The following is a 22,500-nucleotide window of genomic DNA, read 5'->3' on the forward strand; positions in this document are numbered from 1 at the left end:
GGAATACTGATAATGTAATAATAAAAAGCTTTGGTGTAAAAACGATATTCTTCTTATTACAAAAATAAAAATACAATAACTATGTAGTATCTTTTTTCATATTCGCACACATTCAGTTTGGGTCACGTAATATAAAGAAATATAACTTTAAGGTAAGGTAGGAGATAAACATTGAATAAATAATATTTTAATAATAATAATTAATTGCATATTTACAATACATTTTCATTTTTGGCTAAATAAAATAAAATAACTTTTATTTCAGCAATTTGATGTTTTATGTTTTTGTCAAACAATGCAAATAAATAAAACTAGCTGCAAATTGTAAAAATGTAGGCAATATGAACGCGGGCATAAAAAAACATTTTCTTTTTTTTATCGAAGTGTTTTCGTTGCGATTATTACATCAAAAAATAACTTTTATAATATTTTTTTTGTTAAATCAAATAAAATAAAATGTCGTGGTTGCATCTTTTAAATAAGTTTTCCGAAAATGGCTGTGGCTGGTTCGGAAAACAGCTGATGTGATTTAACACAAATGATTGTTTTTGAATGTAATTGATACGAAACATGGATTAAAAAAATAATTAATAGAATTCGTGCCAAGAGTTTTAAAGTAAGAGTTAGTTTTGTTTTGATGGATGAAAAATACTACTGAATTAGTATTTGTAGAATATTGAAGAAAAAAAGTTAGTTAAAAATCTTAACAGTAATATGTTTTAAAAAAACATTGAAATGACTTATTTTTGAAAATCTAACAAGGATGTATTTCAAAATAATTCACCAATCCTAAATGTTCAAGATTAAAAATTTTTTTGACCTTCATATTTTTTGTCTCTGTTCATTTGTATATTTCTAAACGAAACAGATGGGTCTTTTCACAAAGAACCACACGCAATTGGACTAAAATCCTTTTATTCTTTCTTAGTTTTTTTCTTGGTACCACACATGTAACTGAGAAGGCACACTAAAATCTTGTAGTAGATGAAAACACATATGAAAAGTGCAATAGATATGAAGGCAACGACGTCCAAAAGGAGGTAGCGGTATAATGGAAGGTCGGCTGATGCTGGTCTAAGATGATCTCCTCCATGACGAGCGACATGTTCCACCCAGAATACTGCCGTGTCTAAGGCAGGAATAGGCCTGTCTTTCCAAACTGCAGATAGTTTCATAGCTGATGCTTGGAATCTACAAAAAAGTAATCAAAATGATAAAATGGGATAAATTTGCAATTTACAATTTATTTCTCTTTTTTCAATCCGTGTCTCATGTCTGGTGATGGTGATCCGTGAGCCATGCCTGACTGCAGGCATGGCTCACGGATCGAACATAGAGCTGTATTGTGCTCTTCTGTAGGCATTCGTCTGTGAAGATTCAGTGACTATGCCGCTCCACCTTATCCGTTGACGTACACGCGACCTTGTCCCTTCTACACTTCCGAGTAGGATAGTTTAACTATCAGAGTTCACCCTGGAAATATGTTCAAAGAACTGCAAGATTCTTTTCTGGCACATAGATGTAAGTCTTTATCTTATTTCTAGTTCCTGGAGTATAGTCGTCGATATATTTGTACGTTTGGCTGTCCACGGAATCCGCAGTATTTGCCGAAAACAATGTAAAAGATTTCTTAAAAATAAAAATCAAGAAATATGGACATGGGAAGAAAATAGCGTCCTTGTGTTTCACTAATTTGGAAGAATGGAGACAATGGCGAGAGGAGACGTTTCGTGGAAGAAGACAGGCCCTCAATAGGTTGTAACGAAGGTTGTATGAAGGGCCTTGCAATAAATAAGCAATTTTTCAACAAAAAAAAATTAATTGTAATGTAAATTGATGTTATTAAATTTACAAAAACAAAAATGTGGAATTTAATACTAGTAAATAAAATTTCTCTTATCATTGTTGTAAACGCAATAAGGTCATTAGGAAGAATGACAGTATCTACACTATGTGTAAAGCCAAGATATAAACTCTACGTTATCTTCTTTACAACCAGTATAAAGTTTGACACTTTATTAACTAGGATTAACTGATTAATATATTGACTTTTTCTACTGACATTTCTTGTTGGATTTGCATTTGTTATTACTTTATACATAAATTATTTTAATTGAAACTCGTTTATTCTAATTAGTTATATAAAACTATAATTAAAAACCACTGCATGCACTTAGATAAAATAACATAGAAGTTTGTTTAGTCACCCATCGGTCAGATGATGTCGGTATCGACGAAACTAGGTCACTGGTAAAAATTATGAATGAAAGTGGAATAAAACCGTATTCATATTTTTCTTAATATAATTAGGATTAACTGAACACGTAGTATTTTTGAGAGATAAATGAAATAACGTTGTTTTATAAACCACTTTATTCATTTACAGAGCCGACTAGTTTCAGCAACAACACGTTGCCCTCTTCAGGGTTATTTGATAACTTTATAAATTAAGATAATAATAGAGTTGTTAAATAACTCTGAAAAGTCAACGTGCTGTTGTCGAAACTAGTCTGTTCTGTAAACGAATAAAGTGGTTCATAAAATAACGTTATTTTATTTACCTCTCAAAAATATCATATTTTTGATTCACAAAGTGAGTGCTACAAATACCCAAAATAGGATTAACTAGATTAAATATCAGAAAACTTCATAGCCTCTCAGATATTGGAAGTGTTTTTCTGCATTGTAATGCCATATGTCAATTAAACTTCTAACCAACGTCATGCGATGTATCGTTCATCATTTTTGACCATCAATATTATTGTAACCACAACATTAATTCAGATGATAGACGTTGCATCTTTTAAATAAATACCACAGCACGTTGCAAGTGGTATTAAAAAAAGATGGCGCAACAACCCAAAAATACGCCAAAGCACCAACACAAAGTATATATTGTCAATTTCAATTATTCTAATACCTTCTAAAAATATACAAAAATAAAAAGAAATAAAGTATTGAATTCCTGGCTCAACTTTATGATTCACGTATACAAAAAAATCCTCCTATCAAATGGTTGAACCAACAAATTTCAAAGAATTAGAACAATGAATATAATGATAGTAATTTTTCAGAAAAATAAAAATGTTCTGTTTGACCCTGACTTGGAAAAAATGAACTTACTTAGGGTCTAAAATCTTCCTTAGTGCAGCCAAGATATTATCTTTTGTAATGTCTCTGAAGTGAAGAACTGTTCCAAGGCCACTTTCTTCAACTGCTGCAGCGTTAACAAACTGGTCTCCATACATAGGGATGTTGAGCATAGTTACTCCACAGTGGGCAGCTTCTGTTGTACTTAACATACCGGCATGTGATATGAAGACTTTGACGTTATGGTGATCTGGAAAAAGGGTTATAACGTAAGATTATTATTAGAAATCAAACTAAGAAAGGGGATTTTGTCTATCGAATCTAAAAGAAAAAATATATTAGAGACAAGGAAATGGGTGTAAATTGGTTAGGGCATCTTCCACAAGATCGGGTTCGTTATTTAGTAACAATAAAGCTGACGATTACGATTCCGAGTCTGTTTTTCTGATGTCTTCTGCTGATGCTTGTCAGTAGGTGAAGAGAGTGTGCGGAAGGAAGTTATGAAAAATATACCACAACACGCAAACAAATTGGCAACAATATATCTCATGTATTTTTTTCTGGCGACTGGCAGGAATCGAACCTACGACGCCAGTTTCACAGTTGGCCATCTAACCAACTGCGCCACGGCGTCTGTCAAGTACAAATTGAACTTGAATAATATGTTATTACAAAAGTTACTCACTTAAAATATCGAATTGCGGAAGCCACTTTCTGACCATGACGTTATCTGGTTTTCCTACCATTGAGTCATTTTCCCACTTCCAAAGAACTCTTTGAGGAAGTTCAGAGAACGCATCTTGGAACTCCTTCAGCTTGAGCGGAGGAATCGAAGATGCTTTTATCATTGACCCAAAACTGAAATAGATTACTCCATGCGGTGCTTGATCAATGAATTCACGTAAGTCCTGAAATGATAAATTAACACATCGATCAGTATTTTGGATTTATACAAATGTTTGCAAACAACAGTTAGTTTTTACCTCCTGGTGAATAATTAAGTTTCACATATCACAATCGAAATGGGAAGCATTTGTGAGAAGGGATGTGAAAGTTTAGACATTAACAGAGCTTATGACCTGTCATTACGCGTGGTATTAAGTAAACAATCAACAAATTAAACATACCTTTCATTATGCACATAAAAAATGTTTTTTATTTTACGTAATAGGCAACGTTAATGTAAATTTATGTATTATTTTATTTTAGTTTTATTTTCTTTTATTCAGGAAACATACAGTACAGTTACAATGTTTAATGTTTTACACAATTAGACTTTATTCTAATGGACCAGTGAAGTTTCCATATTATAAAGCAATTATATGTAAGGTTAGTTATGAAAGTATAAAAAAGAGAAGGAAAAAGAAAAACATAAATGAAAGTTGTTTAAAAATTAAAATTTAAGTGAAAAAAAGATATTTTAAAGTTTGTAGTGAGTATTTACAAATGGAAATAATATTAAAAATGAAGAAAATTTGTAAGAGTAATTAAAAATTAAGAATTGAAATAAAGAATGAAAAACATGCTCAGATGTAAAAATAAAATAAAATAGTAATAACATTTAAAAAAAAAATATTGATATATTTATTTATTTACATACATAAGTTGATTGTACATTATTTGAGACAATAAGCCCCAACTCCATAGGACTAAAAGTGCTTTTTTCACAGGTTAAAGGATTGAACGACAGCAACCTCCCCAACCTAAATTGCGAAACGATGGTTTGCTTTAACAAAATTCAAAATAGATTTGCCCCACAAGTTGAGCATTCAAGATATTTCTTAGACTTTTAATATTGACATAATAATACATAAACGCGCTTTATATAGTAAAATATTTTTTTGTTGTTCTGGGTGATACAACATCTCTATGAATTAATATGAATTCAACTCAAACGACGATTATTATTAATTTCACGGTATATTATTTAAATCTGGTTGTGGTCCCGTGGCTACTGTTGCGGACTCACGGATTTCCATTTTCCAATCGTAAGATACTCGTATTTACAACTCGTTGAAAATGGCCATAAAATTTTTAATAATTGGGTAAATTAAAATAACGCAAATATTTATTTTATATTAAAAAATAAATATTATGTAGCTATATTATACATTACTTTAGTACATAACTTATATAAAATAATAACACAATAAATTCATAACGATTGAATTGTCAACTGGCCGATTTGTTCTAGAAATTAATAATGCCACCTAGACGCGTCAAGCGCCACATGTCCTGCAATCGGACTGCACGTAAGTAACAGTGGTCATATGTCAACTGTATTATCTCAAAGGAAATTAGCCCTTAAGAAATAATGTATGAAATACTGTTTTCCAAATCGAGAATCTTCAAATAATTTATGTAATTCGCAAGCTTACTCTAGGAGAAAAAACCGCGACTTGGTTTTAGATGTTCAAAATATGGAACACTTATTTGTATGAAGAAGTAAACCGAAATAATCAGCTAGTTGTATGGCTCACTGCTAGCGCTGGGCGCGATTTATTAATATTTTTATTGACATTTGGAGAAAAATACAAGCGGTGGAAATGATTTAGAAAAAATAAGAATTATTTGTTTGTTTTTTTTGTAACTAAAGTTACAGATTGAAATGCCATCTGGCCGATTTGTTCTAGACATTAATAATGCCACACAGACGCGTCGAGCGCCACATGTCCCGCAATATGACTGCACGAAGGTAATGGTGGTCATATGTCAACTGTATTATCACAAAGAAAAATAGCCCTTATAAAATAATGTATGAAATACTGTTTTCCAAATCGAGAATCTTCAAATATTTTTTGTAATCTGCAAGCTTACTATAGGAGAAAAAACCTGGACGGTTTTTAAATGTTCAAAATATAGAACACTTATTTGTATGAATAAATAAGCTGGAATAATTAGCTAATTTCATAGCTCACTGCTGGCGCTGGGCGCGATTTATTAATATTTTTATTGACATTTGGATAAAAACACAGACAGTGGAAATGATTTTGAAAATAGAATAATTACTTGTTTGTTTTTCTATAAGTAAAGTTATCGTAAATAATTTTTATGGATTGCTAAATAAAATAATAAGCTGCGCATAATCGCTTATATAGACGATTCGCCCCTGGTCAGGGTCCATAACGGGCTGTAGCGCCACTGATAATGGTGATGATGATAAATCAATGAGCGAAAGTTAAGCTTTTGAACATTTTGTTCATCAAACCCACGGGGGCTTATTAAAACATGCGAGGTCATATATGATTATTTAATTTTCCCTTGAAGGCTACGAAGAAATAAAAATGTTCCCATTAGCTCATAAAGATGCTAAATATAATAGCGGATTTGATGCAATTAATATTAATGAATCCTTCTTAGAAATAAGACATCCACAACCGTGAGTTATGTTGATTGTTTAGATTTAGATCTTCAAGGTGTAAAAAAAGGGAATTTCGTTTGGTCATCTAGGATGTAGAATAATACAACAAATAAATAATACGTTTTGTTCAACTGAACAGACCTCTTTTGTTTGTTTTTTTTACTCGTTCTGTCGAAGAACTGATAGGTATGGACGGGGTCTACGTTCAAGGCGAGCGGAAGGGATGCGGTCGTTTAGTGTGACGCTGTCCGGTTGAGTTTCGATAAAAATATGTATAATATATATTCGTAAATACCGACGTGCCAATTATTGTCAAAACTTCACCGGGCAGGGTCAAAATTAGAGATGGGCATTTCATATATTTAAAAAAAAGGAGTAGTAACTGTTACCGTTTCATTAGACTATTTCGTGAAACGGTAAAACTAAACTGTTAGCTGGCTTTGCCCACGCCACTTTACACTGTTATTTCAGAAACAGCTCCTTATATCTATATAGTTTTTATGAACTAAAAATATCCTGACTAGTTTTTCTTTACAGTATCAGGTTTTTTTTTTGTCAAACTGTTTCAACTATCTTAAAAAAATGACTGTTTTAAAAGTATTCTTGCTTTTTTTTTACAACATATAGTCAAAACACATAACTGCATTTCTTTTGTGCAACTTAAACGTAGACCCCGTCAATACGTTGTCCGCTTAATAACTTTAAAGTTAATTTTTTTAAATGTATTTACCGACCGGTTTCGAAGATACACAAACCTCTTTATCGAGGTTTAATTTTAACAAAATTAAAAAATATTAAGTGGTTGAAAATAGGGTGTTTTTATTTCATTTTAATTATTATAATGAAACTAGCGGACCCGTCAGACGTTGTCCTGCCCGAACCTTGACTTCCTTGCTATTAGCTTAGAAAAAGATTTTTGATTGATCAGTAGGTAACTAACAACTTGTTTGTGATTAAATTCCAAAACTTAAAATTGATAATATTAAAATATTTCATTTAATTAGGTACCTAGGTACTTGTTTATGGTTGAATTCCAAAACATAAAATAAATGTTTTTTTAAATGTAGCATTCTTTTGCAAATGTCAAACTCCGGTCGTCTCACCAACAAAGGGGTGTACTTATGTAGGAATACGATTTTTTTAAATGTACTGAATTTAATATAATTTTAATGTTACTAAAAATCCAATAAAAAGAAACAAATGGGTAGAAATTATAAGGAATTTAAGGAAAGAATCAGATTGAGACCCACAAAAAAAAATGCTTTTTGTAAACGATCAAAAACAAACTTTTTTCATACACAAAAAAACACAATTTTTCCATTTTTTGCAAATGCATTCTCCTCGAATGCAACCCTGGTAGATCGATGAATTAAACATTTATGCTCCTAACTTATTTTTTACATTTTAGGTTGAAGATTTTAATATCAACGAACACGCACAGCGCAAAGATCTATGTCTCTCTGAAGACCGCACGTAAATCGGTTAAGCCGTTTAGGAAGAGTATGGTGACATCACACGTAAAGAGGAATTATATATTTAAAGATAACCTGAAAGTTAAGGCTTCATTTATAAATTTCAACATAACACATTTAATATTGTGTAATTATTCTCTTTTCGACCGGATAAAACAAAATAGTTCTGGGCCCCTGGGCTCCAATTACACTGGAAGTTAATAAAGTTTTATTTAATTTTCTGTTTGAAAAATTGAACACATACATAAACTATATTTTTAGATGTTTAATTACAGGTTTCCGATGGTAATTTTTATACACACATATACACACATTTTCATAAAGGAATTTCAATTTTTATTTTAGAATCGAAGATAATTTTGCTTACTTACTATTGTAATTGGTGCCCTTTCAGGCCCCGTTTACAATTATTGGAATGATTCTCCTTGGACGAGCGTTTTTAACTCGATATCTGCTCTCAGATAAAAATCCCAAAAAAGGAAGAGAAAAAAATCAAGTTGAAATAATTTCGTCTTCTATACATGAGGAGGTGAAATTATCTCGGTGTGTGAGGTTACATGTTAAATTGCTGACAGGATTTATTTATTATGTCAAATATTTGATTTATAGGTGGATTTACACGGCAATATTTTATTGTTCCGAGCCCAGGACCTAAAGAATGGGAGGCAAACACACCGACCAACACACAACGAGGCGGACTCATCTCCATTTGATTGACGTTTTTAGGATTTTTACCTGAAAGTGTTTATTTATTTGTTTGACAAACAATGTTTAAAATATGTTTACTTAAATAGGGAATTATTTAGTAATAATTTAATAATTTAGGATTAGCAATAGATCCGATAGTGTACTGCCAGTTTCAGGATGCAGAACTAAGTTCGCACAGAGGCACTCCTTACATGTTGGTCCAAGATCTTTCAATCTTCCGCCCAAAGAATAACAAAACATTGAATCTCTGATACCAGTTAAAGTATGTTTGAGATCTTGGATAAGCATGGAAGAAATAGATAGACACCTTCTTTTTTTAAAAATGAAATTTATAGTTAAATACTGCAAAAAAATCCTGTCTTTTTTTCTATCAGTAAAATATGAATGTTTATCTTGATTTTTTTTTCTTTCTTCATGGTTATGTCCATATGCTATAAACTTTGAAATCATTAAAAAAAGAATTTCATTTTTTCATTTCATTTCATTTTTTCGCACCACAACAGGCCAGGAGGCCCAATTACAGTGGTGAATTACATTACAGAACAACCAGGCTTGAGAAAAATCACATTTAAAAAAAAAATAGTGTCCTCACCGGGAATCGAACCCGGAACCTTCCGTGCGTAAGTCAAGCGTCTTGACCACTACACCACGGTGGCCGCCTCAGACGCTGAAGTCTTTGTGGGCATTTTTTCCAAATCATGTTATAGCCTTATTGTAAGATGTATGTTTTAAAGTGTATTTTTGTAATTAAACTTCTTTGTAAATATATGTATGGAAAAGTAAACAAAAAAAAGAAAAATAATATTTAATCTACAGAAATATTTTTAATTAAAAATGTTATCATTTTTCATGAATTACACGTAAGCACTAATAAAAAACATATTTAAATAAAATTAATGATATAAATGATTAAAATTAAAATTTAGTTATTGTACAAATTAATTCAAATATTTAATATTAATATTTTATTCACATGTAAACATAAATAAAATACGCATTTAAATCAAGTTAACAATATAAATGATGAAAGTTAAATTATTGTAAAAAAATCAATCATTAATATAAAACTGATAAAAACACAAAATAAAATACTATGCATCGTAATAAAAGTAGCAGGGTAAATAAAAATAAAATGATTGTAAAAATGAATATATCTATAATAAATTAAAACGCCCTTCTAAAACCTCAACGACCGAGTGTTAAAAATGTGAATCTCTACGTTTTCAATGCTGTAGTATAATCTGCACATTCTCGATTCATCAAAGGACAACATTTTTGAAGGAATTTTGGGTTCCTTCAGGTATGAAATTTTTATATTTAATTTAATTATAATTTTTTGATTTTAATTATTAGGGATATCAACAGTAATACACGTAAAAAAAATATAACAGATAAAATATACAGAGAATAAAGCTAATGACAGATATCCACAGAAATACATTAAATACTCGTACAATATTGTGTTAGTGTAAATGTGTGAGAGGGTGGTTAGTGGGTGTTATAATGAAATGGGGGTGGACATGTGTGTAAATATTACTGCATATGTGTCAAAAATATAAAAATATATAATATATTAAGAATTTGAGATAAAATAAGATTTTATTATAGAAACTAAGTATAAGACAAAAAAGTTTGTTTTGAAACGCGCATTTTAAATTTTAATTTGTGGCAATTAAACGGATGAATGAGGGGAAATTTCAAATTATATTCACGAGCTAAACGTATCTCATCGTATATATTACTCAAACAGCTTGAACTTCCCAATTTAGTAGCAATAAAATAAAATTATTGTCCCGATTTCTCGTTCTATTTCACAGACATTAGTGAATTCTTCATCTGCCTGGGCACAGATGTATGTAGTATGTACAAAATTCGTTCAATAAATATAAGGTATTTTTCACTTGGATCTTTTCACTGCAAACATTATTTTAAGTAATTATTTATGTTTCAACTCCTGTCAAAATATACTCGGTCGTATACTCGGTCAAATACTCGGTACATATACTCGGTCAAAACGAAATGCCGATTATTCAACTCTTGTATAATGCCAGTACTCTTATATGGGTGTGAATCTTGGCAACTCACCAAAGGCAAACACAAAACTTCCGAGTTTTGAGAGTAAGTGCTTGAGAAGAATATTAAGTATAAGGTGGTTTGATTTTATAACTAACATTGAAGTCCGAGAACGGACGCAGCAGCCTCCTAAAACGAGCGATTTGAGGATGCTGCGGTGGACCTGGCTTGGACACGTGCCGCGCATGCCTCAGGAGAACCTAAACCCAAGTTGCCTCTTCTTTAAACCCGCAGGCTCTCGCTGTCCTAGAAAGCCGTCAATGACGATTTTTTGACTTTATTCGGCGAAACTAAGGGGCGCTGGATTGACGTGGGAGGAGGCGAAAATGCTGGCTGGCGATAGGGTCTTCTGGAGGCAACTGGTGATGTCCACAAGCTCCACTTAGGAGCGGATGTAGAAAGGAAGAAGATGAATTTCCGTGTAAATAACATAAGTTGTTTTTATTGTTTTTACTCGCTTATATTTTTATACAATCAAAAAATACGCTTAAAACACTATTTTTTTCCTCACGACGACGCAGGATATTTTTTTAAAAATGGTTAAAAATAAGAAAATGTTTAATTACCTGAAAACGAGATGTTTCGCGCCCCACGGGACAAACGGCACGCATTACGTTACTGCGCCATACTTGTACGCAGTGTTTGTTAGAAGAGCACTCGGCGGGCATTAGGTGTGACGTCAAAATTTTTCATTTTTAAAATAATTCACTTTGCATGTTCTCGTTTTTAAATCCGAAAATTATAAATGAAAAATTTGTTTTTAGAAAAGTTGAAAGTTATATCATTAGAAGTCGTTAAAATCCGCTTTGAATGTTTGATATTCCCGATTCGTGAGAATATTCTACGGTAGATATTGAAATTTTGATTTTATTGTTTACTAAACAAGATTTTTAAGCAGTTTTGCCCTTGTTATATTTATTACTATTTTTAACCCATATGTATTACCATTATGTAATAGTTATATATATTATTTTACTACATGTAAGGTTTATTATGATTGCAGATAAACCAGTGGCCAATGGTAATTTTATTTACAGGTAAGATTCAAAAAAAATAATTCATATATTTGTACCTAAATAGAAAGTACATAATTAAATGTAAGTAACATATTATATTACATAGATATCAACATTCCCTTTCTCACCTTACCTTCTTGTAAAAGGTGATTGAACTACGCTGCATTTGGTTTCAAAATCGATGCCTTATGAACCACTAGGTGCTTAAAGGGTATGATGATAGCAGTGGCAAATGTTGATTTTATTTACAGGTAAGCTATAAAAAAATCATATATTTGTACCTACATAGAAGGTACATAATATAATGTAAGTAATATATTCTATAAACTGATTTTTTTCTGTGTTTCTGTGTGATACAACAACTCCTATCCATGAAATCAACTCAAACGACGTAACTTCGTGATATAATATATTGTATAGATATATTATCCATTTCGTTAACACATAACTTATTAAAAAATAAATAAAAAATAGCACTATGAATTCAGTCGATATTAGGGATTCAATTAAAATGTCAACTGGCCGAATTGTTCTAGAAATTAATAGTGCTTAAAACGGCCGCGTCGAGCGCCATAATATGTCCTGCAATATGACGCATGAAAGTAATTGTGGCCTTATGTCAAAAGTATCATCTCAAAGAAAAATAGTCCTTAAGAAATAATTTTGAAATACTGTTTTCCAAATCAAAAATATGCAAATAATTTGTGTAATCTGCAAGTTAAATCTAGGAGAAAAAACTTGTACTGGGGTTAAAACATTCAAAATATAGTATACTTATTTGTATAAAAAAATAAGCTGAAATAATCGGCTAGTTTCTTGGCTCACCGCAGGCGCTAGGCGCGCTTTTTAAATATTAATCTTTATACACGCATAAAAATACAAACGCTGGAAATGATTGAAAATAAAATTTTTTTTTTTTTGTTTTTCTGTAAATAAAGTTAGGGTAAAATATTTTTATGGTTAGTCAAATATAATTGTAAGCTGCGCATAATCGCTTCTATACACGATTCGCCCCTGAGAGAAACATGTAATATTTATATATGATTTAATACAGTAATACGTTATTATGGACCATTATAAGATTGCAACTCTTTCAAGGCAAACTGCATTGTAATATTATTACTAAAACAAAAGACTTAATTTTAATTTGGTAAGCAAACGGAAGTATACTAATAATAATAATATTTTATTTATACCTTATTATTTAAAATTGCAATTGAATTCAACGAAGAAATTCATGTATTTATTCGTATAACGCGACGCAAACAACCTAAATATAGACAAATTATCAGAGACCGACATCTAAAAGTTTAATATCACCCGTCGATGGGAGGAATGCTCTCTTTAAAATGTAGTTGTGTTTTTTTAAAATATTAAAATTGTGTAACACCAATAAAAAAAGTTTGTTTTAAACTTATTTAAAATTTGATTTTTTCGATTTATTTCTTAAGTGAAACGTTCGTTTTTATTTACACGCGGGTGAAAATATTGCAAAAGGGAATTGAGTGGAGATAATTCGGCTTCATGGTGTACTGGTTCGTGCGCTAATCTGGCAATCAATGAATAATATAATTTTAAAAAAATACAAAAAAAATACTTATTTTTCCATTATATACAATATGAAACATGATATATAATGACATGAAGTGTCGTCGATGGAGTAACCCGTGTCGAGAACACTTTACAATTATAATTATATATTTATTATTCAATACTTTTTTTACGTATGACTGTATGATCATAAAATTATAAACCAGGTCTTAGTTTCGTGGCTAGGTGTCTTACAACTCGAATACTAATGCTTTTTTTTCTGTTTTTGCAGCTGCTTTCTTGAGGTGGCTTTGTCTAAACAATTTTTTACTTCCACTTTTTTCTTTTTAAATTTTTTTATTCGTTGATTAATTGTACTACAACCCTTTTATAAACATACGATTACATTCACATAAAATTTTAATAATTTTATTCATCGCAATATAATTATCACCAAAGTAATAAAAAAGTATTGTTAACAGTTTTACCAAAACTCTCAAAGTAAATAATAATCAACATAATATTTATTATGTATTTATTTTTTATTTTATTCCAACGAATTCGATTTTAGTTAAAAGATTTGACCGTCAAAGTCGTCAGTCAACTGATAAAGTGAAAGTGTAACAGCTGAAATCTCTGGTGACCTGAATAATTGGTATATTGTAATGTTTAAGTTAAATAAATTCTTTCATTGGAGATATCTCAGGAACTGGCTGCCTTAAATTATAATCAAAACATGAGAATAGGCTTCGACTTACATCGGGAAGTGTATTATTGCTTCTCAAGTATAGTCCACCAACTTCCTTGATATTAGGTGATTGTGGAAATGAGCCGTGAAGGGGGAAGTAGGAATTCGTCATGACCATGCTTATTTTTCTAGAGAGCGTGTCTAATGGCGGAATGTTATCTCCTAAATACTTGGAGATTATCTTCTGCGTAGGGAGAGTGGATCTGAAGTAATATCCTAGCCTCATACACGAACAAACTGCCCAAGAGGTAATCACTTCGAAGAATCGAGGCTCGGTCCCATAGCCGAGGGCGTGACAAGGAACGTAGGAAGGGTTTGTCATTGCGCCCAATCTCGCATAATGCCAAGGCATAAGTGTATCAGATGTGATACCAATTGAAGGAGCTCCGATTTTGTGTACAATACCAAGTAAACAATCGGAATTAAATTGCTCTATAAGAGCGATGTCAAATTTTTGTCCACTGTGGACCAGTTTCAAAACCTCTTTGTTACTCAGTAGAACTTCACAGATATCTTGTCCGAATTGAAAAAGATACTCAGTTTCAACCGCTACTTGCAGCATGCTTAAAAACTTTGGAATCTCCTCAAAATCAGCCAAATCAATGACATCTTCCGAATGGCCGGCTTCCGAGGTCAGGATGATATCTTTACGGTTTTTTTGCTGGATTTTCGGAGGGAAATGGCTTACGACTGTGATGTCGTGACCTTTGTCGGCTAGGGCTGTTATCAGCGGGTCGATAACATAGTGGTGACTCTTCCCCGTGTACGGGAACAGGGCGAGGATTTTGAGAGAACTCACACAAGCACATAGTATTAGAACAATGACAGTTCTAGTTATCATTTTCCGGTAAGGCGTAACAGAAACTGTTTACCGACGTTATCATTCGGTTTGTTTACGTTTGTTTTCTTATCACGCGGTTTATCGGAGACGCGAACCGTTTCAATATCAACCGAATACTGTCGACTGACGATTGCGAGTAGAGGCCGACGGGCGTTCGATGGTTACGTAACTAAAAATAATAAATTCATTTATTGTTGCGGGCAGAGAACTATTTCTCGTTACATTACTATACGAGTACGTTATACACCGAGCAGGGGGCATCAACATAACTTATTCTGGGACTACTTCACTAATCGGTCATTAGCATTGAAAATACCACTATTTATAGTTGCTAACACTGTCAAGGTCTTCCTAACGCGCCGGCTGACTATTATTGACAATGTAAGCATTCTTGTTTTCTAAACGGCCCTTTATAAAAATCAGAAAAGTGCTGTTTAATGGTATTGATTTGAAAAAAAATAAATACTGTAAATTATGTAATTAAAATCAAAATAGTTTTTTTAAACTATTTGTTTTTTACTAAACGTTAGAAATATTGGTATACAACCATTCTTTGTTTCTTTCTATGTCTCCCGGTTTCAAGACGTACTCGTCTATTCATCAGGACACCAATTAGACTAGCATGCAAAACCCACTTTTGGATTTGAATTGAACAAAAAAATCATTTATGGGAAGATAAGGAAATGTAATAAATATGAAAAGTTGTTTTCTTATCTATGAATCATTTGCCAGCATATAAATATCTGTTCTTCTATTCTATTTTTATGACATAAAAATCTATACGACATAGAAATATCATTGCTTTGTAATGAAGAGGATATTATAAATATAGAAATTCTTCAAATTAAGGCAATGAGGATTATAGTGAAAAGAAATACATATTATAATGTAGTAAGAATGAACGAAGAAATTGGCACGCTGACAGTAAAGCAACAAATAAAATATGTGACAATTTTTATGCATAAAATAATTGAAGGAAATTTTTTTTTTTTTTTAAATAATCAAATTTAGTCAACAATATCGTACATACCAAACTAGGGATAAAAAAAGATTACTAATGAAGAGAAAAACAGTCTCAAATCTCATTGTTCAAGAGATTATAACTGTACAATGAGTTGCCTGAGGAAATAAAAGAAATGGAAAGTATTTCAAATTAATTTGAAAAAATATCTTACTGAGAAATTTGGTGGTGAAATTACAATATTAGTACAACTTACTTAATAAAGCAAAAATGAATAAAACAATAAAAAACCACTTTTGAAACGTCACCAAATATTGTATCCATAGAATCCACTACGTTATTAGCCACGAGGACGATTGTTCAATACCATTTTTTTTTTAATAATTGTATTTTCTTTCTTTTGAATACAATTAAACCTTTCCTTTACTGTCACAAAAATCACCACGCGTTGCGGTGTTGTGAAGTCATTAAACATGCAAAAAATGAGAGATTTAAAATCGGTTAAATGTAATATGCATACGCAATTGATGCAATTATTTATTATTGAAGCTAAAAACATGATAAAACCATGCTCATGCTCATGCTTCTTGGCGAAAGTCGGATAACTACTTCCTAAATATTTAAAAGCTAAACAAGCTTTCAAGGAAGCAATTAACAAAACCAAAATTGAATTGTGGAAAATACATTGCGCCTTACAAAACAAAGAGTCTACCTGGACAGCTATACATAGAGTGTTGATCAAGCACTTAAAGACGGTAGCAAACTCTTAGCAACGGCTGAAAAAACTGTTAAGCATTTGTTAAAGAGGTTTTTTCTAGACGATACAACACAACATGAAACTCTTAAGCAAGTCCAAGTTAGGAGAACGGCGGATATAACTCCACATACGGCATATTATCCATCTTTTACAGAAGAAGAAATCGAAGATATCATGTTAAATATGAATCTAGATAAAGCGCCCGGGGAAGAGGACTACCATGCAGATATCAGCTTTCATTTCTTTTACATTGACAGGTCATTATTATTAATTATGTACAACGCGTGTTTAAGAATATGCCATTTTTCTACTCAGTAGAAAAAAGCCAGGATCATAGTGATTCCTAAACCAGGAAAAGAAGACCTAGAAAATATAAAATCATATAGACCTATTGGTCTCCTTTCAGTTTTTAGAAAAATGTTGGAAAAGGTAATAATAAATCGAATTAACTAGCATTTTTATCGAAACGGTAAGCTAAGTCTCAAGTTATTTGGATTTACTCTCAAAAAATCGACAGAAGATGCTTTAAATGCTTCAGTTAAAATGATACAAACTGCATTGCAAGACAAAAATCTAAATATGGCTATTTCGTTGGATATTAGAGGAGCCTTTGATAATGCTTGGTGGCCATTTTTAATGTACCAATTATGTTGTAAACAGTGCCCTCAAAACTTGTTTATGATTGTTAAAAGTTATCTTCAACAGAGAAAAGTTAAATTATCAAAAAATCAAATCAAAATATTGTGTTCAAGGATCCTCATGTTCTACCTAGCTTCTGGAATTACATCGTAGAAGATGAACTTCAGAAAGATCTAGGTCATAGAGTTGAATAAAAGCGTTCGAAGATGATGTTTCATAAAAAGTGGTAGCTGATAAAACTGCAGATTTTGAGAAGAAGACCGAGTATGCACTTGATATCATTACAAAATGGGGCTCAAAAGCCAATGTCCGCTTTGCAGAATATAAAACAAATGCAATATATATAGATCTAGATGAAAAGACTTCTAACCAACTATACAGATGAATGGTGTCTACTTGAAATATGTGGATCGATTCTTGGAGTTACTATAGATCAAAACCTCAACTGGTCCAATCATATTGACAAAGTTCGTAAAAAAGCAGCAGCTGTAACAAATAAAATTGTTCACATAACCAAACCATCGTGGGGAGCATCTTCAGCGGTGATGCAACAAATATACATAGAAGCGATAGAGCCTTTGATTACGTATGCTTTAAGCGTATGGGTAGAAGCGGTTAACCAGAAATATAATTGAAAAAAAATAATCTCAATACAGCGACATATCACCATTAGGTTTTGCAAGGGATATAAAACAATATCCTTAATATCTGCTCAAATTTTGGGTGGATTCATGCCCCTTCATCTAAGGATTAGAGAATTTGTAAAAGTTCATGACATCAAAAACAGCTTCACTATACAGGACCTGCCAAATGACAGATATTACCAGGGCACCACAAACTTTTTCTTCTTATCTCACACTGCTGAGCGCTACCGGATCGATCTTGGCTACAGTGACGAAACTTTACCGGCAATGGTGCAGGGAGAGTTGAAAACATTTACTGACGGCAGGCTCTTAAACGGTAAGATAGGTGCATCATTTGTACCCTTTGATAGCATGAGATAGCTGCCGGCCAGAAAATTGTAACTTGATGATTTTTGTTCTGTTTTTCAGGCCTTGTTTCAAATCTAGTTTATGCCCTAAAGAAACTACCAAACCAGTGGAAACAAATAATTGTTTGGACAGATTGTAAATCAGGGATCGAAACAAAAGCTGATCGAAGTCCAGTCAACTCACTTATTGTAAACATTCATACAGATATAAAAAAACTGAAATCCAGATCATTGTGTGTAAATATTGGATGGATAAGAGACCACTGCGGAATTCATGGCAATGAAAAAGCAGATGAAAAGGCTCGAGAAGCTACTCTCAAGAAAACAGCTCCTGATTTTGCCAGATTTCCTTTAAGTTTTGCCAAAAAGAAAATAAGAAGCAAAACTCGTTAGCTCTGGAACGACCGGAATTTAAGTGAAACTTCTGAACAGGTAACTAAAATATTTTTTCCAATAATCTTTCATGCCTTTGATTTTAGGAAAACGCAGTAAGTTGGCTAAAAACTGACTCAAATCCTCACAGGCCACGGAGGTTTTATGAGCTATCTTCACCGTGTTAAGCTCTCAGAAATCAAAAGCTATCCATGTGATGACGAGACATCCCAAGATTCCCCTTATTTGATGATGTATTGTCCCATTTTCAGCTTAGAGCGAATACAGCTAGAGGCGCGATGTAGAAGTCTAGATGAGGACCTCAAAGACATTCATTACAAATAGTGCTTTACGTGTACCAAAAACTTTCCTAAATCCAAACTGTATCCTCACACTATAATCAAAGTAATTAGAAGGAACATAAATTTTGCATTTAATATAAGCCTTGTATATAATAAGCGAGGCAAAAAATAAGCAACTCATAACGGAGGAAACCGAAAATTTTAACCCATAATTTATTATATTTATGGAGATATTAAAGTGTTTAGATGCAACGCGTATGTTTGATAGCTACACATCACCGGGAAAAAAGAGTTAAACTCATTCCAACAAAGAATTGTTTTCTTATTTTAATCAAAAGTTGAATCACGCTAAATAAATACCCGTTGAAAAGATGCCCAGATAATTCCCTGTGTTCACCTACCCTGCATACATCAGTATATTAAACCACAGATAAAAAAAGCATGAAAAATCAGAAGCTTTTTGTGATGGACTTCTACAATAGAGACAAGGTCATGTCAGCCATTCAATATTAAATTAAATAATAATAATATTATAAACATATACTAAGTATAATAAATTTAAATGAACGTTCTGAGTTATTCAAATACATATCACATTTATAATAAGGCAGTGAAAGTATGTACCTTGTATCCATACTAATATTATAAACGCAAAAGAGTGTTTGTTTTTTCTTCATGTCTCAACGGAGCGGCTGATTGACATACTTTTTTGTTTAGGGATAACTGGAGAGGTAATAAGTAAAAAATGACGCTTATTTTTCATTTCGAATTAAAAGAAAGTATAAAGAAAAAAAAAAATATATTTATGTCAATAATGAGCAACATTGTTTGAAAATGAGTAGGCGGTAGGGCGGGTTGTCAAAAAGAATCAGTTTGAAATTAATTCTTTAATTTTCTATGATTGACTAGCTTTATCTATGGTTAGTTTGGTTTGATTTTCGTTTTAATTTTGTAGTAGGATTCTGAATTTGTGAATAGAATAACGATGCTACGTCGTTGTAGACAAACGAAACGTCGTATTTTTTTCATGCAATCGATACAAGCTACTTTTGGTTTCTTTCTTTCTTCTTCTTCTTTTTGCCTAACGACAAAACGAATTAATTACTTAACTAATTTCTCCAATACTACATAAGCGAAACCGCGGGTAAAAGCTGGTCTATTATATGTTTTTTATTAAAAATAAACATTTGACTTCTAATAAATTAACCCCACTATTTAAATTTTCGGACCATGTCCCAAAAGGCGTCAATACCTTGTGCCGGAAAATGGAAATAAAGTTGTAGAAGAGTGAAATTTGAACCTCGGACCTTTGATCCGTGAGTCTACAACACTACCTTGGAACCACAACACGGCTATTATATTATACTTGTCAAAATGTGGAAGTAAATTATTTTGTATTATTCGTCCGGTCAATGCCAAAGTCAAAACGTCATTTTGAAATATTGAGGTTTGAAGTTTTGAACTGATGTCGCCAATTTATTTATTTTGTCAACAAACTAGCTTTAAAAAGTTGAATATCTAAAAAATCTATCAATTAAGATGACTTATTGAAAAATTAAATTATTTTACATTTTACTGTATTTTTATCACATTTTTAGACTTGTTAGAAATGCATTATTTGTATTTTTCTGGATTTTTTGAACGTGGTTTTAGATGTTTAATTTTATTAACATTAAAATTTTTAAAAAAGTACATCAATTACATATTCAAATACGTATTTTTAAAACCATTCACATATATTAAAATCATCTATACAAAATCACATATCAAAATCATATAAATTCACTAGAATCTGTTCAAAAAAAGTTCTTAAAGTACCTTTTGTATAAGTTCCAAATTTCTAACCCACGTTCAAATTAAAATTACGAGCAACTTCTAACTCATTTTCATTTTGATGAGTTAAAGGCATATGTTAAAAGCAAATTGAGTTATATGATTGCCCTCTAGGAATCTTAAACAATGGATATATAAGAAGGATACAAAGATAACAACATAAAATCATAAACCTTACACATGTACAACTAACCCTACTTGACGCTTACGACTGAATTGTATAAAAAAAAACCTTGACATAAAATATTTGAAGCAAATTGAGGCGTTAAAATTTATATACTAAATTGTATTGGGAAACATACAAGATACAACAGTAACCAAAAATGCTGATATACACAAATATAATATAAGACAACAACTTTACAACATTAAAAAGGCAACGACAAATGCAGGACATTCAAAAATATTGTAAAATGGATTTAAAAACTACAATGAATTACTTGATTACTTAAAAAAAATACATTGGAGTCAAATTTAAAATCACATGATGATTTTACAGCACATGATGACTGCACTAACCAGACGAGCACTTAATAAACGGTGTTATTTATTTATTTGAGTTTCAATATGTAAGAGAAAAGGTGCAAAATAAAATAGACACTAAAAGGAAACAACTAATATCAATCGATATACAAATTAAATTAATAAACGAAATAAATCATAATTGATACAAACTTGATTATTAAAACGAGGCGTTGGATTTGCTACGTTTTTTGTATAAGTGGTATTTGATGTCTCAACAGACTTTTAAACAAGACAAAAGCAATACAATAATACTTACTTTTGGCAGTTTTGATTCCTTTATATGCATTCCACCAACTTCAATAATATTTGGACTTCGCGACAACACACCATTTAATGGAAAATACGAGTTGACTAGTAGTAACCGCGTTTTCTTTGCTAAATTTTTAATCGGTGGCGTTTTCGGATCTAGCTGTTTCATCAAAACTCTTTGCTCTCCCATTTGAGTTATTACATTATGCAAAACGTTCAAGATCAACCCCGATATTGTGTTTTCTATGCGCTGCAGGAAATGCGTCTTTCTTGAGTAGTTGAAGAAAGATAATGGGATAAAAGATGGACTGTTAGAAGAGGTCATTCTAGAAAATTGCCAGGGTAAAACGCCATGGAAACTTAGAGCGATGAGATGGCTGTTGAACCTATGGACAACGCCGAGATTGCAGTCGCCAAGAAATTGCTCAGCGATAATCACATCAAATATTTCTTTAGAATCAAAAAAACTTTGCACTGCGGGCTGGGTGATGAAATATTCACAATCCTTAACGGTTCTTTTAAACTGACGCAGAATTTCCACAACTCCAAAATAACGGCCCGATTCAAAGTTATTCAAATCTTGAATGCCTCCATAATCGTCGCTTATTTGTGTATACCCTTCAATATCGATTTCTTGATAGTTTTTGGGGGGATCTTGCATATGGAAGCAGCTGATAACGGTGACATTATGTCCCCTCTCTGCCAGTCTTCTCAGTAATGGCTCGAACGCTTCGAAATGACTTCTATAAGGAAATTGAAAAACGCCGAGAATGTTATGCGAACGCGCAAAAGAGGAACCGACCATCAAGAAAAACATTAGTACTAACATCACTGATACGAATAACAAACAAATAATGGATTCTCCAAAAGAACTAAAGAAATTGAAGGTTACGCCGAAATGTAATTTGTGTAATTATTATCTACCGAGAAAATTACACTAAGCGTCCACAGACAACTTGTAATTATTGGCGCAATTCTATGAGTGTTAACAAATGAGTAAATTTGCTATTAAAGATTTGCAATACTGCGTTA

General features: G+C 31.9%; 2 protein-coding genes across 2 annotated transcripts; both read right to left on the reverse strand.

Annotated features, from left to right (window-relative positions):
* Positions 1 to 364: 364 nt before the first annotated feature.
* On the reverse strand, positions 365 to 14,957 carry LOC148276531 (UDP-glycosyltransferase UGT5-like). The gene is made up of 4 exons (XM_088234133.1): positions 14,009 to 14,957; positions 3,776 to 3,998; positions 3,124 to 3,340; positions 365 to 1,191 (listed from the first exon to the last, which is right to left on the reverse strand). The coding sequence occupies exons 1-4, from the start codon at positions 14,837 to 14,839 to the stop codon at positions 915 to 917; spliced, it is 1,548 nt and encodes a 515-aa protein (XP_088090259.1). The 5' UTR covers positions 14,840 to 14,957; the 3' UTR covers positions 365 to 914.
* A 3,641-nt stretch (positions 14,958 to 18,598) lies between these two features.
* LOC148276532 (UDP-glycosyltransferase UGT5-like) lies at positions 18,599 to 22,294 on the reverse strand. The gene is made up of 2 exons (XM_088234128.1): positions 21,476 to 22,294; positions 18,599 to 18,703 (listed from the first exon to the last, which is right to left on the reverse strand). The coding sequence occupies exons 1-2, from the start codon at positions 22,283 to 22,285 to the stop codon at positions 18,599 to 18,601; spliced, it is 915 nt and encodes a 304-aa protein (XP_088090254.1). The 5' UTR covers positions 22,286 to 22,294.
* Positions 22,295 to 22,500: the final 206 nt, after the last annotated feature.

Source organism: Micrasema longulum, unplaced genomic scaffold (assembly GCF_059751315.1).
Source record: "Micrasema longulum isolate JH-2025_06_02 unplaced genomic scaffold, ASM5975131v1 h1tg001206l, whole genome shotgun sequence".
Taxonomy (NCBI): Eukaryota; Metazoa; Arthropoda; class Insecta; order Trichoptera; family Brachycentridae; genus Micrasema; species Micrasema longulum.

Bases quoted from the DNA above. Each gene is read 5' to 3' on its own strand.
- LOC148276531 (XM_088234133.1), bottom strand. From the start codon at position 14,839: ATGATAACTAGAACTGTCATTGTTCTAATACTATGTGCTTGTGTGAGT. The intron at 3,341-3,775 runs GTGAGTAACTTT...CCCTTTTTCCAG, and splicing joins TCCGCAATTCGATATTTTAA to ATCACCATAACGTCAAAGTC. The intron at 1,192-3,123 runs GTAAGTTCATTT...ACTTTTTTGTAG, and splicing joins AGGAAGATTTTAGACCCTAA to ATTCCAAGCATCAGCTATGA.
- LOC148276532 (XM_088234128.1), bottom strand. From the start codon at position 22,285: ATGTTTTTCTTGATGGTCGGTTCCTCTTTTGCGCGTTCGCATAACATT. The intron at 18,704-21,475 runs GTAAGTATTATT...GTGGCCTGTGAG, and splicing joins AGGAATCAAAACTGCCAAAA to GATTTGAGTCAGTTTTTAGC.